Source organism: Dryas octopetala, chromosome 2 (genome assembly GCF_963921425.1).
Source record: "Dryas octopetala chromosome 2, drDryOcto1.1, whole genome shotgun sequence".
In the NCBI taxonomy this organism is placed as follows: domain Eukaryota; kingdom Viridiplantae; phylum Streptophyta; class Magnoliopsida; order Rosales; family Rosaceae; genus Dryas; species Dryas octopetala.
The window spans coordinates 26,378,637-26,396,511 of NC_141367.1; the positions used below are offsets into that span (position 1 = coordinate 26,378,637).

The window sequence follows — 17,875 nt, forward strand, 5'->3', positions numbered from 1 at the left end:
GATGGGGCAGGGCCGCAGTGGGACGCTGCCGGTGGAGAGGGGAGTCGTCGGCAGTGGCCGAACAAGGGAAGGAGAAACTGGGGGTGGGTGAGGGTAGGTGTGGGGAGGGTTTCTCCATCTCCTATCCCTCTTTTTTTCATATAAGTTTTTATAATTATTTTATTTTATTTTTTATAATTCATATATAGAATTAGTACAATTCATAATTCATATATAAAATTGAAACGGAAAACAAAGTTTAAGTCATTAAAAAAAACTTCCTATAAAAAAATCGATTCAAATCAAACCGTAAGTTAATTTTGTTTGAATCAATTTGTCGATTTACTGATTATATACTCCGTGAAGATAATCGGGGAGCGCATCTTCTCGCTAAGAATGTGCTTTTATCTCCCGACCTTCATGTTTTGACAGAAGATACGTCACCTTGGGTTCATGTTGTAATTTTCTCGGATGTTTATCATCCTTAATCAAGTATTTTATTACAAAAAAAAACTCTCAACTCAAACTCTCACTTTTTAATTTTTCTCAAAAAAGAAACTCTCACTTTTGAACACAAAAAAAAATTGTCAAGCCAGACCTAAAAGCCCAACCCGATCACAAACACGCAAGTACGCACCCTCCGTTGGGTGTCCTCAACTTATATTTTATTGGATTTTAAACGTCCAATGAAATTTAAGTGTCCCAAATCAGATTTTAATGGGTTCCAAAGAAATCAAGATGTCTCAAACTCAAATTTTAATGGATTTCAATGAAGTGAAGGATTTTAATAGATTTGAATGCATTTTTTACATATAACAAATTTCACAAGAATTCTAGCAAATTCCACAAGAATTCTATCCAATTTCCTTAAATTTTGATAGATTTTATGGATTTTAAAATCCATTAAAATCTGAGTTGGGAACACTCCCCACTCTCTGAGATTGAGGAGCTTTCTCTCGCTAAGAATCCGCAATTGCCGACTTCTCTCTCAGTAAGAATCACCTTCTCTCTAATCAGTTAGCCGTGTCAATCAATCTCTATTAAACCTTAATTTCCGCACTTATCCCTATATTTTTCAATTTCTAGGGTTTGGATTCATTTTGCGCTTGATTTTTCTTGGGTTTTATTTCTGTTATGCTTCATTTCAGCTTATGGCCACTACAGAAACTTTGCTTAGGATCTACGTTCAGGCATATGATAATGTTAGAAGACTGCGTCGGGAGATTCCTGTCGCATATGACAATGTCACTCTGCGAGCCGAAACCGTGCAACTGGGACATATGTTTTAGGGGTTTTTTTTTTTCAAATTTAGTGCATAAACTTTAACCCATATCCCAATTTGATACTTGAACTTTTTAATAATACTTGAAAAGTAATAAATATTAAAGAGAAAAAGAAGAGAGGGATGCGATGGGGTTAGTGTAGGATTCCTGTAGATCAAAGCCCGCTTAGATGCTTTGCAAACTTTGGCTGACTTGTCTCTGATAACATCCACAATGGAATCTGGTAAGTGTTTCACGGCTCTCTCTCTCTCTCTCTCTCTCCCTCTCCCTCCTGTTTTATCTCTGTTCAAGTGGCAGCTCTTTAAATTTCAGCCTTAGGGAGACATCCATGATCCATCCTCAATTATTTACATTTTGACCTTTGAGAGGATGGAAAATTTAAAGAAAAACTAATTAGATGAATGTATAAAATAAAATTCAGTGCAGCCTAGGAAGGATCTCAAGACGTGGGGTGGGGAATGGGGTTTTGTAGAATAAGAAGATAGGTGGGATCTGAATGAGGGAAACAAATTCTTGGGTTTGTATGGGATGGTGTGGGTCGGCGAACTCCGATGTGTACCAGTGGTAGTGGGTCGGGAAAATCGACGGCTTAGAGTGCCTGTCGACTCGGAAAATGAAAGTCTTCACCGTCTGATCGCTGTCCTGCTATACGGCCTGAGCTGCAAAATTGCATAATGAGAAGAAGAAGAAGAGCAGTGAAGGAGGAAGAGAATTGGAGAGAAATGTCGCCATTGGAGAGCAGAGAGTGAGAGTGAAGTAAAGGGACTGAGTGCATTAATCGACAGAGAAGGGAGTGGTTGCTGAGTTTCTGTGGAGGTTAACAGAAAAAGAAGAAGAAGAAGGAGGTTCACAAAAATATTATTCTACTTGAAACACAAACAAAACAAAATTCTTTCAAAATTTAAAATAATCCTAAATGATTTTTATTTTTATTTTTTTATGAGTATGTATGAACCCCATTTTAATAGTTTGATCTCAAAATCCAAGGCCAACCTTGAATTAAGTAGCAACCCTAAAAATAAGAATACAAATAAAAATAGCAATCCAAATTATGGAACCTTTTCAATCACTTCAAATTAAAAAGAAAAAAAAAACATATTTTAATACAAAAAAGGTGCGACTGTGTGAGCATATGGGTTCACAAAACCACACGGTCACCATGCACAACACAAACCTTGCGAGGCCCTAACAAACATCTTTCTAAAGCCAAAAAATGGCCTTCAAGTAAGATGACAATACTTTAAACGTTGGAAAAGGAACGAAAGAGCAGCTAATTTGTAGTGCCTAACTTACATTCCAACCTGCTGCTTAAAAATTACAAGAATCGTAATGGAATCTCATTAAGAACAAAACAGAAATAATTATCAAGGCGGTGGAACTGTATTAAAGGAGAAACAAACCATGCAACCAAAAGCAAGGAAGACACCTAGTAACATAACTCCAAAATCAAAATTACTTGTATGCTACAAGCAGAAAAACAGGTCTCAAAGATGCAAGTCAAATAGAAACAAGTATTCATAGGTTAAAGTATGAAAGGAATAAAGGATTATCCATGATGTAATTGGAAAAATAAACCACATGAGTGGCCTCAACTACTGAGTACTCAGAATCAGAATAATTAGAACCAGCTTCCAAGATAAAGATATAGCTCAAAACACCAAATTATATAAATGTCACTATTTTACTGTAAAAAGAGCATTAATTTGGAAATAAAATGGGTCTTTCCACTTTTTCTTGCCAAATCATTCCATCAATTGCCAATTCTGAATTCATAACAGGAGATTTAAACTTCAAAGTGAATCCAACTATGAAATTTAAACCAAGATAACGGCAGAGTTCAAACAACAGCAAGACTACATAGTAGATGCATAATTACTGGATACTAGTATAAAAATACAACAAAACAGAAAGGAGAAATTAAGATACAGCAAACACTATATACTGGTGATTCCAACAAAACCCAAAATCCTTCAAGACTTCATCAAGCAAGTAGTACCAACAGGCAGACATGCAAGGCAAGTGGCTTCCAGAGGACGCCTCCTTCAAGAATGATGCAGCTTCTCATACACTAAACATGACTAAATACCAAATTTTTAATATACATTGTTGAGAAACTATACAATTTGTCTCATTAAAAAAAAAAAAAAAAGAAGAAGAAACAGACAACATGAATTGATACATGAGGAAAAGTACAAAACTATGTCCAAGGGAAAAATGTACATAAGGAGCACAGCATAGGCCTCTGTGAAGAGAGAAACAAACCCTAAACAACCCTTTCAGTCCCAACTCATTTACAGTGCAGCACTGATTCACAACTCATCACCCCTATACCCAAGTACATCTTGCAGTTTACATTATACAAAAAACGAAATTAAGATTCTGTACAGGAAGTTGCTTCAACAGAAACTGGGTTGTAAAAATCTCACTAGACTAATTACAATTTAGCACGGCGGCTTCTTGGTACAATGTATTAATGGCTCAACCCTGACTCCCTAGTGCAGACCTTGACAGTTACAACACATTGAATATGGACAACTAAGCACATCAAATTCAGTACAAGACTTTTACAAGCTCACTAGTAAGCCTAATACAGTCATAAAAACAACAAAAGAGGGCATTACATGTGGACCTAATACAAAAAGTCTATATTTACACAAAGAAATTCAGTCCTTTACATGCACACTGACAAGTCTCCATTTAATATTTCACTAGTTTGAGAACACTCTTTCTAGATATTTTGTGGCAGGAGCACTAATACAGATTTTTAGGTGGTGCTTCAAGAAAATAAGGTGAAAGCCAAAATAGTCAAAGGCTTCTTTTGCACACTTGGCAATGCATCCATGCAACACATCTTCCACCATGTGACCAGCACAGGCTGATTCAATCATGAAAAGAAAGAGTTGCCCACTTTACTCCCTGGATATGATGATTAAAAGAAAATCCGAATGTCAATAGACATCAAATAAAAATAACCTGCCAAGACACCACCTTTCATAGTCTATTTCTGCCACTTTAATAGAATAATAAAGAAAAGCAAGACAAAAATGAAGCATGGCAAATCAAAGTTGACAGTCTCTAAGCCATTGTGTAATTAAACTTCCCTATTGGCATTGGGCAAAATGAGACACATTGGACAGCAATGACATCAAGCAACTCCCTCCCCAATTATGTTTACAGTTTGCAGATCAAAGCTATTCATACCTACCAACTTACCAATCAAAACTTACACGAACCAGGAAGAATATATCATTCTACAACACACAGACAATCAAAGTCAAGCACCACACCATGCGTACAAATCTTATCAAGCATTCCAACGTATGTATATATAACAAACATCAGTTAAATGTCAAACGAAAAGAAAAGAAACAATCACTTTTTTCTTTTTGGCACCCAATGTCTTTCTCAACCTTTCAGCTAAGATCAAACGTATGCTCCACAAGAAATAAAATAAATCGAGAAAATAACTCCCACGACCACATAGAACACAAGAAGTTTTCAAACTATAAATATCACAAACCCAAGAAAGCAATTGTCTTGAAGAACGATTGGGCAGCATAGTTATTAAACCAATAAGATAACAGCTGCAGGATATGTGTAGCCAGACACCCACAGCTATATCTTCATTGGTAGGCTATTAAAGCTACTAATTGTTTTTAAGCACACAAATATTAATTTCCACATCTAAATGTTCTGTAGAAAGCAGTATAAAAGCAAGGGGGAACCGATCCTTCCCTCCTATGCACACTGGTAGAACTTACTTCTTCCTCAAAAGCCGCGTTTGCAGGTGGGCCCATCGAAACCAAGAGGAACAATGCAGATTCACTGTAGCTATCCAAGGCTAGACACAATAAGGGTCAGAACATATATTATACAGTCTCAAAGACCTGCTAAAGAAGGATAAAATGGACCAGTTGTATCACTCAGATGGCAATCGTCTCCTCTTCCCATAATCCACATCCCTTGATCGAGATCGATGATCATCTTCTGGCATTGCTTTGGACCTGCTCCGCGGTCTTGAAGAAGACTGACCTCTGTCCCAGTCATCTTCATAACCCACATCACGCTCTCTCTGCCGATGCTCTCGGTAACCATCTTTTTCTTCCTTGTACCTGGGCTCCCTGTGCTCCCTTTCAGGCCTGTCCCAGTCTTGTTCCCTCTCATCACGATGCCTCCTCTCAGAGTTTCCTGACCAATCACGCTCAGATCCCCGTTCTCTTTCCCTTGAGGCAGCACTTGATCTTCCTCCTTTTTCGTGATTTGCCTCTCCATACCCATACTCAGAAGCACCATCATCACCACCATAACTTGACTCCCTAGTTCTTCGACCATGTTCTTCTCCTCCCCACACACCCATGCTTGGGTCATTCCACATCCCTGCATGATGCCCATCCATTCCAGAAGAACCCATCATTCCCATCCCATTAGTTGCCATTCCCCTGCCAAAGAAAGCTGGGTTTACATGAGGAGCCACCCCAGCAAGTCCCATTGTATTAACACCAGGAAATGAAGGAAGCATTCCAGGAAAACCAGGGCCTGGAAACCCTCCATAACCACCTCCTCGACCCATATATGTTGGATCAAAACCAGAACCCATCATACCCTGTGGATTCATCATACCACCAACAGGACCTCCAAATCCAGGACCTGCAAGGCCCTGTCCATAGCCTCCTCCATTAGCACCAGCTCCAACGCCAGCAGTGTTCCCAACCATGTTCTTTGCACCCATGGCCCCTCCTCTTCCCCTCATTGGTCCTCCACCCCCAGGACCTCTGTTGAGTACTCCCGGTCCACCTCGTCCCCATCCACCCCTTCCAAAATTTCTCCCTGTGTCTCCACTTTGATAATTCATGCCTCCCCCCCTCCCAGCACCATCATTCATAGGCCTTCTTCCGGGTGGCTGAGACGGAGTCTGGCCTTGGGATTTGTTCACATAAGAAGCTCCCATCTGCTTCAAAGTTTGTGGAGAAGCAAAAGCCACAACACAAGCTCTCCCATTGAAAACATAACCATCCATTCCCTCTTTGCATGCAGTGGCAGCAGTTGGATCATGAAACTCAACCTGACAATAACCTTTGGATTTACCACTGGCTCTTTCATCAAAAAATTTAATTTCCTTGACCCTCCCATACTGAGATAAAACACTTTCAAGCTCAGCATCAGTTGTCCACCAATGTAGTTCTCCCACAAACAGCATGGTTGAACCATTCTCAATGGGTGGCCGGATTTGGTTTTCACTAACCATTGGACGGTTAGCATTTACCCTCATATTGATTTGATTAGCTGGCATCTGTGTAACACCTGGAAGACCAGCAGTACCAGAATTCAGTGATGGAACAGGCTCGCTAGTAATTTTTCCAGTAATATCAGAAGAATCAACACCAATGTTGGGCACAGTTGTTGACCCCTGAAACCCCATATGTCTGGCTTGAGTATCATGAGTCATCTCTATAACCCTCCCCTTTTGTGATCCAGAAGCCCCTCCTGCATAACCTGTGGATCCCAGTTCTGGCTCCTTAGCCACTGGTGGCTGATCCTTCTGTTCAGGAAACTGGGCCCCGGCACTAGAATATTTTCCTTCAACTGAAACCCCAGGAATTTTCAGTTCCTGAGAGACACCAGCTTGAACTCTTGGTTCAGGAACATCAGTTTTCTGAGCTTGGATTCCTCCATTGCCAACACCACCAGGTGGGAGTGGTGCCTCAGACCGGTGCATCTGTAGGAAACCCTCTCCAACATTAACATCATTATAGAGATCATCGTACTCATCATCTTCTACCATGGGTTCTTCATCTGCGAGTGCAGATATGGCTCCACTCCCCTGATACTGGAGCTTCTGAGCCCCTCCATATTCCTCATCTTCATAATCTATTTGCTCTTCAGCCATCGGATCCATTTAGGCCAGCCAATATCAAGCAGACTGACGATGAACAATCTCTATCTCAACCTATATGATATACAGAAGCAAGAAAAAGAACCGTTCTTAGACCCATCTCATAGGCACCAGAAATCTGGAGAGATACAGATTTGAATCCAAGAATTCTTAACCACAGAGAGTAAGAAAGAGGACCCCAATCCACATAGTTCTATCTACAAAACAGTGCAACTTCCACCACCATCGACAAGAAAACAATATTAATTCATACAAAAAAATAAAATAAAAGAACAACAGCAAGGAAATGTCCGCTACCCGCCCAGCAGAGTCGCAGAGATCATAACTAATAAACCACCCTCGTCATAAATAGCTGAGAAAATATAAATCAAAACCCACTTCGGAAATCATAGATTCCATAATCGAACTTCGTAAATCAAAGATCTCATAATCTACTTCACAAAATCACATGAGAAATTTTAAATATCAGATACCCCAATCCTAAATAACAAAAAAGATAAAAAATTTAACACCCACTTCATAAAATCGCAGCAACGAAATGAAATCCCAAATAACCAAACCGCACAATCAGGAAAAAAACAGGTAAGTAGACAATACCCACTTCGCAAATCTCACAGAACAGACAGAAAACACAAAGACCCAGCAGAGATTTAACATTAGAGCAATGCTAAAAGTACCAAATCTGTAGCTGAAACGTATAATAAAGTAATAAACAATGCACAAAAATTATGAAAACAACCATAAAATGAAATTTGAAGATAGATTGCAGAGGTTGTCTTACTATCTTTCAGCTTTGTCTTGGGGTCTTAGGCTCTTAGCTACCAAAGGGTCCGACAAACTCACAGCTGCCTCCTCTTTCTCATCAATCAACTACGGCTGTTCTTCTCCTCTTTCTTTTTACATATTATTATTATTATCTTTTCTACGCAATTTCTACAGTGATACCATGCGGATCAAAGTCCAAGTTTCCTCTCCTCTCTTGATGGGCTGTAAAAAATTGTAAATTGTAGATTGTAAATTTGTAATACACGATGATATTCTCCTTTGGTTCTTTTGTTTTTTTTTATTTTTTATTACACTTAAGATTTGAGCCTCCAACAAAACTGAAAATTGACCCTTACCTTTTAATAGTCAAACTTCATTCATTGAAATGTTAAATTGTTAAAATGCTATTGATGTGGTCTCCACCACACAAATCACGTTATCAGAACTCTGTGTTTTTTTAATAGGTCAAGCAGAACTGAGTGTTGGTCACGCCTAAATCGTCTACATATTACCAGTAGTAAGTTAGTAACTACATTTTCTTTTGCTGGGCTGAACTAGTTTTACCCACTGCTTATCCAAAGCAGCCCAAGCCCCAAGACATACAAAATTAGGTATACCACGAAAATTATAAATGAGTATCTCTTACAATACATAGATATATGAATTCTTATTTATATTAACATCATATGTTACCATGTTACATGAGACGTAATACAAAATAAAAGGGATGGAACCTAATTATAAGGTTTGTGATACAAAATGCTGGTTATAATATGCCTTTTTTAAAGGATATGGACAATGGTGTGCACATAATTAATGTAATAAACATTTTATCATTACTTGCAGGTCTAGGTAACTTCTTTAATTAAATTCGAATGAGACCCTGAATCAGTCTCTTCAGCTGCAACTGTGAGATTCCTAGGTTGGTAACCTCTACATCACAAAAACTATTTAACTCGTTCAAAATGAAGTTTATACACAATCTGTAACAAATGTCTGCAAATGAAAATATATCCAACAGAAACTAGAAATTATTGTACTGAAACATTCCAATCCAAAAGAATGGAACTACCTACCTGAAATGTACGCCAGTGTAATTATCATTCAAAGAAAAAACAAAAGTGAAAGGATTAAAATTTTGAGCAAACTCTATCTAAGCTGAAGACCAAAACTGCAATTCAGACAGGTTCATGTCTACCCAAATCACGATTCTCATCTGATTCTTCAGGGCCACTTGAACATGCAACACCGTGGTCCATGGAAACTATTTCCTATTGGCTTCTAAGAGACCTATTGCCCGCTAATGAAATAATCATTACAAAAAGAAAACCCCACATCGAGTAACTATATTTTACACCACCTATCAGGAAGTAAATTTCTAAGCATGCTGGAGGCGGAAATGAAGAAGCATTCTATTTGATGGATATTTGCATCAATACATCCCCTTGAAAACAGGATTTGTTCTACATATGCTTGCACCATATTCCTCATACTCTGCTTTTGTATGGCAAGCCTGTACACACATTAGAAACTTCTCAGTCAACAAGAACAATTTAGCAAGAGAAAAAAAAAAAAAAAAAAACTTGGGCAGTATTTATTATAAGCATAAGAGAAGGTGAAAGCTCAGCATCAAATGCTAAGGTTGCAGAAATATCAAACGCTCCGTGTGTGTGTGGTTTTGGAGAGGAGATGGCTGCCAACCCTGTTTAGTATCAGCGTTACCCATCTCCTCCATGATCAGTAAAGTTCCACTTGACGCCATTCAATTTCTGAATAAATTGACTCCAGTTATGATAGCAAAAGGCATTATAAGGGACAAATGGGACAAACCTCTTGATCCCTACATGATGGGATTGCACAGATCTAGCAACATTAAGGAGTGGTCTAATTAAAAGCAGCCACCAGGAATATCATATACTGTTTCTACACAAAAATTGCACCAAACTCTCTTTTGGTCTCAAGTGTCAAAGTATTGTGATGCCCAAATCCCAAGTCATGCAAATATAATAAGATAATACTTGTTTTCATCTCAGTTTTAACTGGCATAACTCATCATGAGTAGTGGGTGAATCAATCAAATTTTATCTTCAATTTGCAGGATATTGGATATAGTCAATAACCCCATCAACAAAACATTGATATAAGGGTTTCAAACCCCTATAAACATCATAATTATCTGAGGGTTTCAGGATGTAGGAAGAAAGTCATAGAGCAATAATTTGTGTCAGCCTACAGTACCCAAAATCTTTTTTAATCTGAAGGAGTTGTTATTGGGTACACTTAAATAGATAAATAACTGGGAAACTCAATGAGAATGCAAGTTACTACAAGAATAGGTAGGTCCAACATATGGAAACAAAGTGGAATATGAATTCAAAGCTTTGCAGAAAGAATGAAAGCAATGCAATAATCATCAATCCCTCAGATTGGAAGAAGAAATTCTTACCGCAAAGAATTCAGGTGTGGATGCAAGTACAGAGCCTCCAAACCAAACTGCAAATCTCTGGATGGGATGGCTTACCACATTCACTTCCACTGGCTGTGACTGCAGGCCCAAACAAAAATAAAAGTCAAGCAAATTTGTTGTACTAAACTGCAGACATTCACAATTTTAAAGATAAATTACACATTGCACAGACATCTGAAACAAAAAATGCTTACTTTTACTTCCCCACCAACTCGAGCTTCAGATGCAAGAAGCCGGGCATCCACAATCTTCTTTATATCCCGTTGCAACCTCCTATGGAAGTCCTTGAACATGGTTGAACCTCCAGACAACACGATATTCTGAGAATAAGAGTGACAATAATAAGACTAAATCGATAAGTTGTATGTAGAAACTAAGTTTAAGAAATGAAGATTACAAAATTCATGAGGGCATAATGCCATAGTCTTTTGCGAATTCACATAAGAAAAAAAATGCATGGGACTAGGATTGGACCTTGGAGCTTAAAACATTTCAGACACCAGACTATGGACACAAGGGAGGAAATCAGTGCTAGAGTTTAACAAGGAAACAACTCAGAATCGAATGATTGTAGACAGTTGAATGCAATTGTACGAAACAATGCTCAGATAGTACGGCATAAATTATTTTTTGATACCCAGAAATCCCCCAAACCCGCTTTGCGGACCGGGGCTTGAAACTGGGGCCTCCTGCCGAACCCTGCAAATCTTTAGGAAGCAGGAAACTCTAGCAGGTAGTAGGTACCTTGAGGGGATTTGAACCCCAGACCACATAGGAGCGAACCATGGGCCTGATCATTCCAACCAAACCCTAGTTGGTGATAATAAGGCATAAATGAAGAGAACAAAATTGAACCTATGCCCAAAGACCATTGAGTAACTATTCATGAACAGAATTAGAAGCCCCAATCACCACATTTAAGCCATACATAATATTAATTCTTATTGTTTCAATTAAAACACAGCTTGTATATGAACAAACTCTCATAATGTTTTCCAGCCTACTTCACCTTATACAAAGACCTCCTAGTGTCAATTGGGGCGGACTGAATGCACTTGTCAATCACAACTGGTAAGGGAGTGGTGAAATCACTGCTATAAATCTCAGGATTAAAGAAAACCTGTTAAAAAAAGTCAAGAAAATTATCAGAAACAAGGTTAGTAACAAGCAGTAATTAAGAAGCAAGTGAGCAATTACTTCCTCTAAAGGAGGGGGGGGGGGGGTGTTGAACCTCTGGGCCAAGAAATCGTTCATAGCCAATATCACAAGTATAGGGTGCCCCTGTCTTTGGTTTGATGCCTCTCCATTGCTTAATATATTTGGATGGTTCTTTATCGTGCTTATTGAACTCCTGCAATCGTTGAAGAAACAAGAGTTTATCATCAAATAATCTCCAGATTTGAAAAATAAATCCACACAAATGGACAAAGTAACATAAGAAGTTGTGAACTTGGTCCAAGCTCATTATAAGTTATAACGGGTATAAAGAAATTACACCCATTTGTACCAAGGTCTTCAATTTAAATCAATATGGAAGTAAAGATGACCTTGACAATGTCAGAACTAGTATAGCAATACATTTCCTTCACTCTGCGAGCTACGTCAAAGGAGTCTTCTGGTGGTATATTCTCTCCTCTTTCCTGCACATAATGCAAGGAATCATTAGTATACAAACCCTCTATTTGTAAATCTTAGTCATGACTACAATTAAAAACCATTATCGTGTAATTACATGGAGAACGAAATTTTGTCAAAGTTCATATGCCGAATATAGTATGGGTTTACATATATCATTTGTCATTTCTATTTCTAGCCAATCATAAATATAACATAAGTGTGTATAAGCTCTCGGTTCTAACAACTAGCCCTAGCTTATCATTGTTATGAAGCCAAGAAAGTTAATAAGAATGCAACTGACAATAATGACATTATGGGAAATAACAAAAAAAATCAATGCACGGTTAGTAGTGAGAATAGAAGAAAACATACCCGCATAAGCTGCTGGATGAAGAGAGTGACATCTTTCCCGGCAATCGGAATTGACTTGATGCTGCTCCCGATAACATAACCTTCTGCAACAGGTACAACATGACTTGCCCCATCTCCAACATCCACTACAACCCCTGTCATCTCACACTAAGAAAACTGTAGGTCAATCTAAGAGGAAAAGATCAAGACATAATACATACATTAATTAGAACTTTACAATTTAATGAAGAGCAAAGAACTCGATGAAGCTCCTAACACAATTTAACGTATGATTAACACAACACACCCGCGTAATTCATAACACAAAAAGTAACAACAAAATCTTGAATTCTCAATACCAACCTTAGACGTAGTGTACCCAGCTGCAAGAGCAAGTACAGAGTTCACCGCAATATACAGCCCGGGAACATTGAAAGTCTCGAACATAATTTCGCCGGTATACTCACGACTCTCTGGGGCAGTAAGCGGACTCTCAGTTAAAAGAAAATAATGGTCTTCAGGGTCACAACGCAAATAGTTGAATATACATTGCTGCCAAAACCGCTCCATTGCATCCCAATTTTCGACCTGACCGTGACGAACTGGATAGCTCAGATTGTAAATAGAACTAGATCGAGATCTTTCTAAAGCCTCATCCCCTATAAAGAAATCAAGATCAGCCATTACGCCAGCATTGTGCTGCGCTTGCCAACTACCCTTCGAGGTGCTTCTGGACGGGTTCAAAAACGATTGGTTTAGGGCTACTACAGTCGGAACAATGTAACACGGCTCGACGTTACCCGCGAACCCCATCTTAGTATACCTACAAAAAATGGATAGAAACGTTCGTATGAAGCAGAATTTCATTGGGTAATTTCATCAAACAAGTGGTGCGCATACGTGAAATCGAAATTCTAAACCAATGGAGGATTCTATGGAACAGCCTGTGTGCGAATTACGTACCCACTGCCGTTGTCGATTACTACAGCAGGACGAGAAGCTGGGTCCATTAGAAAAAGATTGAAAGTGGTCTTGGTTTTGATTTTGGTGGATCTGCAGCTGAGATCCAATAGAGACTGTGAGGGAGGAGATGATCATGGTCGTGAAGAGCGCAATAATAGAGAGCACGAAGAGGAAGCTGGTGGTGTTGATGTTGATGTTGTTGTTGTTGTTGTTGTTGTTGATGGTGACGCACACTTGGATCGGAAGCGAAAGCAGCGACTCAACGCACAGCTTGGTAGCTTGGAGTCACAGTTGGTGGTTGTGATTGTTATTCCACCCATTTCAGCAACGACGACCACGACCATATAGACTGAATCCAACACCAACTCTCATCAACTTCATCATCATTGTTTCTTTCTCTGCTTCTGCGTTTTCCTCCGATTCGATTCGATGCTTTTATTCCCCACCCTCTCTTTTATCTGCCTTCTCTTTTTGGCTAGTCATGATTTGTCGTTTGGTTTTTTATACGACGTTGTTTTTGACCGTTGATCTGTTACCTTGGCAAGGTACAGCAACAGTCAGATTTGAGCTCTGGTGGGGACCCATTGTGGGACCCCTGGAATATGTTTTAAAATAATGCAATACTACAGTGGTTGTAACTTGTGCACTTGTACTAGAAACTTTCTCGGTATTGACGATCTGGTCGGTCGACTTCAAACTATTGACGTTGATGGACTCATGGACATGTTCTAGATACTTGGGTTAAATAAACCTCATATTCTTCAAGTGTGAATGTATGAAGAGTGTTAGAAGCTAATTTTAAAGCATGCATATCATAAATCTAAAAGAAATGTTTTCTTGTTATTAAAGTCGGTCATGATATTACAAGGATTTTAAGCAAATTATAAAAATGAGATTTGATCTTAACTTTTTTATATACATTACTTGAGTCTAATATAATAAGTATAAAATTTAAAAGATCTCTATATTTGAAAATTTGAGACGATTAACTTGTCTTAGGACTGGCCTTGCTAATCATTCGTTGTTATATAATCTATACCAACAACTCTTCTCATAGATTAATTCAACAATTCTAAGTGATCGTATTTTACAATAATGTGTTATTATGTTGTCAAAATAATTGGTAAAATAACTAATACTTCATAAAATTAAACTTGTGTTATTCTTTTTAATAATGTATTGTTGTCAAATTGTTATATCGTTGATGAGTTATATAGTATAAGGGCTTGTTTGGAACTTTTGTTACTGTTTTTGAATCAAGGGAGGGGCATATGATAGTTGAACTATGGTTGCATTTGAGTAAATGTTCTACAACAAAATGCTATAATCCCCCACGCATTTTGGTTATGTTCTTATTATTTGTTATACTTATTTAATTAATAAAATAATAAAGAATCGAATCCTGAATCTAGTGTAATCATAACTCTTACTCTATCCACACTTATCACTTGAGCAAACCCCATCCCATGAGTTTGTGAGAAATAAAGTTTAAAGAGGTGAATGAGGAGAAATAATAACTAATTCAACTATAAAGTAGAGTCTACTCAAAACTGTTTTGAGTTTCACATTTTTATTTTTATAACAATTCCATGTATTTTACCATCAATTTCTCACTTGTATCATATTTCTTTTTACTTTTCTCTCCATTTTTCTACTATATATTTATTTATCAAACAAAGTAACAAACCCCCAAATGCATATGGCGTGTTTGTTTGTTTTATTTTTTGTCAAATACTGCGTGTATGTTGATTAATCACATAGGCATAATTTTTAGAGATAATTAGGTTTGGATCATTTAAAAAAAAAAGTTTTTAGATAGAGACCGGAAATGTTTTAAAATTTATAATAAAATTATTTTAATTCATAATAAAGTCCTTTTAATTGATAAGAAAATTCTTTTAATTCATAACAAAGTCATTTTAATTTATAAAAAAATCTTTTTAATTTATAATAAATCATTGGGTTATTTTTTTTAAAGTCCATTTTTTAAAATTTACTGTTTATCCGGCCCAGGCTACAGTGAAATACTGTAGCGGCCCACTTTTAAAAAAAACCCGGTGGTACAGTAACGGCGTTACTGTGGCCGTTACTGTAGCACGCTACAGTGTTTTTTAAAACAACCAATTTTTGTTTCCTTCTTCAATTTTTTTCTTCATTTCAATGCCAATCGGTACCAAAAAAAAAAAAATTCATAATTTAGGTATTTTTCATTCCATAAACATGTTAAATAATAACCATCATAAAACACAAAAAATCAAGATGAAACATACATAATCTTTTTCAATCACCTATTGCTACTGTCCGGCAGTAACAATCACCTATTGTTACTGTCCGGCAGTAACAATCACATATTGCTACTGTGTGATAGTAACAATCACCTATTGCTACTGTCCGTCAATAACAATCACTTATTGCTACTGTCCGGCAGTAACAATCACATATTGCTACTGCACAGCAGTGGCAATCACCTATTGCTACTGCACAGCAGTGGCAATCACCTATTGCTACTGCACAGCAGTGGCAATCACCTATTGCTACTGCACAGCAGTGGCAATTAAGTATTGTTATTGTTTGATAACAACAATAACAATAAATTAGATAATATAATTTAAACTTAATACAATCACTGTGAAAGCATAAATAACTAAATGAATTGTAAACTTATGACACAATTACAACAAACTAAAACATAATCACAATTCCGTTGAAAAAGAAAAATAACTTGAAACTTCCAGACTGCCAAATAGTAACAATAACAACCATAGAGGCTGACAGAAACTTCGCACGAGACAAATAACTAGCAAGATAAGCAACATTAATCATCCTGCACAAAACCCAAAAGAGAAATCAGTACTATATATGATGCCCCTAAACATCTAAAAGTTGAAACTAATCATCTGCAAAAATGTCCTCTTTTGTGACTATAATTACAGATGAACTCAAGAACACAAGATATTCTCCTGCCAAACACACCAAAAGAAAGGGAAAAAAAGATATGTGACAGAGACCCATGCAAACAAATAGCATCCACCTTAGTGATCTAAGATACAAAATGTAAATGGCAAAAACAAAGTATAAGAGAAATTGTGATCAAGAGGGGTAGTCAAGCAAATTAAAGTAAGAAGTAAAGGAAGCCATGATCCTTGCCTCTAGGGATTCAATTTTCTTGATTTTGCAATGTGAAAGCATTAAAAATACAAGATCTTTGTCACAAGATCAGTCATGAAAGAAATAATGCATTTAATTTAACAGTAAATATGTAAATATTTGTAAATAAGTGAACAACAACACAAGGAAACGTGGCATCTATAATATCTACCTATCTACGAAGACACTCCATATTGTTAAAAACATATCCAACTATAGCTTCCCATCTTAGCTACATACTTGCAAATCTTCCACGCTTGAAGTATGTCCAATATATGGAGTAGTATCAACATTCCATGTTGCACCAGATGTAGGCTCGCACAAATGTATATGATTTTTGCAGTCCCCTTTAAAAATCAAGAACATCAATGAATCATCAGTTTCAATCAAGAAAGCAACATACCGTTAAATACCCTCGAATAGAAAAAAGAAAAAGGAAATTTAAAAAAGTTTATAATTGTACCAGATAGAAGACTTCCAGGTACAAGAGGACTCCAGTCCAAAGCATACGTACCCTTCATCTTTATGCCCAAATTTAACCAATGTAGCCTGAAGACGTTCAATGGCAGAGTGGTTTCTCATATTACAAACTATTGCATATCTACAATACAATAAATAGGGTCAAGTCCAAATGAGCAAGAAAACAAAGAGTGTCATTCATAACATACAGACACTAATTTATCACTTAATACACAGTGTCAGTAGGAATAACCCCAACAGCTCCTTGTTTCAAAAGATCAACAACTGGATCCAATTTCCAGCTATCCGCTCCAGACTGTGATGGATCAACTTCAACATAAAACAACTCATCCTCCTGATATTATTAGTCAATGAATTTCATAAACATTGGATACTTAAACGCCCAATAAACTCTTGAAAGAAAGTGATTCATAAACATGAAACCAAATTCACATAAGTAAATCTCATACACGCAGAATTCAAACCATTCAGTTAATTTTTTTATGGAATATAACATGAAATCAATTGAACTCTAGCTCAAGAGAAAGATGGCCTCACCACGAAAGCCCGAAGTAAAGGTAAAGCAAGCTTGTGCAAAATTCGGTCTGTGTATGTTTTGCTTGGGCAGTTAGGCATCAGAGAAAGAACACCAGAAAGAGAGATCGAAGGAACGATCGGAGGGTACCGTCGTGTTCAGAACGACGAGAAGAATAAAACCTTATAGATCTGGTACCTCGTCGTGGCCGGAAGAAGCAGATCGCCGCCGGAGTTGACTCTCGGCTTTCGCATCGATCTGTTGCTGTTGGTGACTAGATGGACGATCGGAAGCCATGGGAAGGGAGAGCAGGAAGAGGCGAGAACGAGAAGGTGGGTCTCGCTGCCATCCATGGTCGGACGACGATGCATCGAGGAAAGAGAGTGACAGTGAAGAGAGAGAATGGTGCTAAGTTT

The 17,875-nt window shown here is 37.6% G+C and overlaps 2 protein-coding genes across 3 annotated transcripts; both read right to left on the reverse strand.

Moving 5' to 3' along the window:
- Positions 1–3,391: 3,391 nt before the first annotated feature.
- On the reverse strand, positions 3,392–8,176 carry LOC147294848 (RNA-binding (RRM/RBD/RNP motifs) family protein). 2 transcript variants are annotated; one of them, XR_015120544.1, is made up of 3 exons: positions 7,937–8,176; positions 5,024–7,209; positions 3,392–4,178 (listed from the first exon to the last, which is right to left on the reverse strand). XR_015120544.1 is itself a non-coding variant. In XM_086233230.1 (2 exons), exon 2 carries the CDS (start codon positions 7,156–7,158, stop codon positions 5,182–5,184), a length of 1,977 nt encoding a protein of 658 aa, XP_086089356.1. In that variant the 5' UTR covers positions 7,159–7,209; positions 7,937–8,176; the 3' UTR covers positions 4,744–5,181. The 2 variants fall into 2 exon arrangements, 1 of the variants encoding a protein (XP_086089356.1); XM_086233230.1 differs by lacking the exon at positions 3,392–4,178 and having other exon boundaries at positions 4,744–7,209.
- Positions 8,177–8,887: 711 nt separating this feature from the next.
- DIS1 (Actin-like ATPase superfamily protein) lies at positions 8,888–13,764 on the reverse strand. The gene is made up of 9 exons (XM_086231930.1): positions 13,319–13,764; positions 12,719–13,178; positions 12,377–12,523; positions 11,935–12,027; positions 11,619–11,738; positions 11,397–11,507; positions 10,582–10,707; positions 10,367–10,465; positions 8,888–9,433 (listed from the first exon to the last, which is right to left on the reverse strand). Exons 1-9 carry the CDS (start codon positions 13,363–13,365, stop codon positions 9,353–9,355), a joined length of 1,284 nt encoding a protein of 427 aa, XP_086088056.1. The 5' UTR covers positions 13,366–13,764; the 3' UTR covers positions 8,888–9,352.
- Between the last annotated feature and the right edge of the window lie 4,111 nt (positions 13,765–17,875).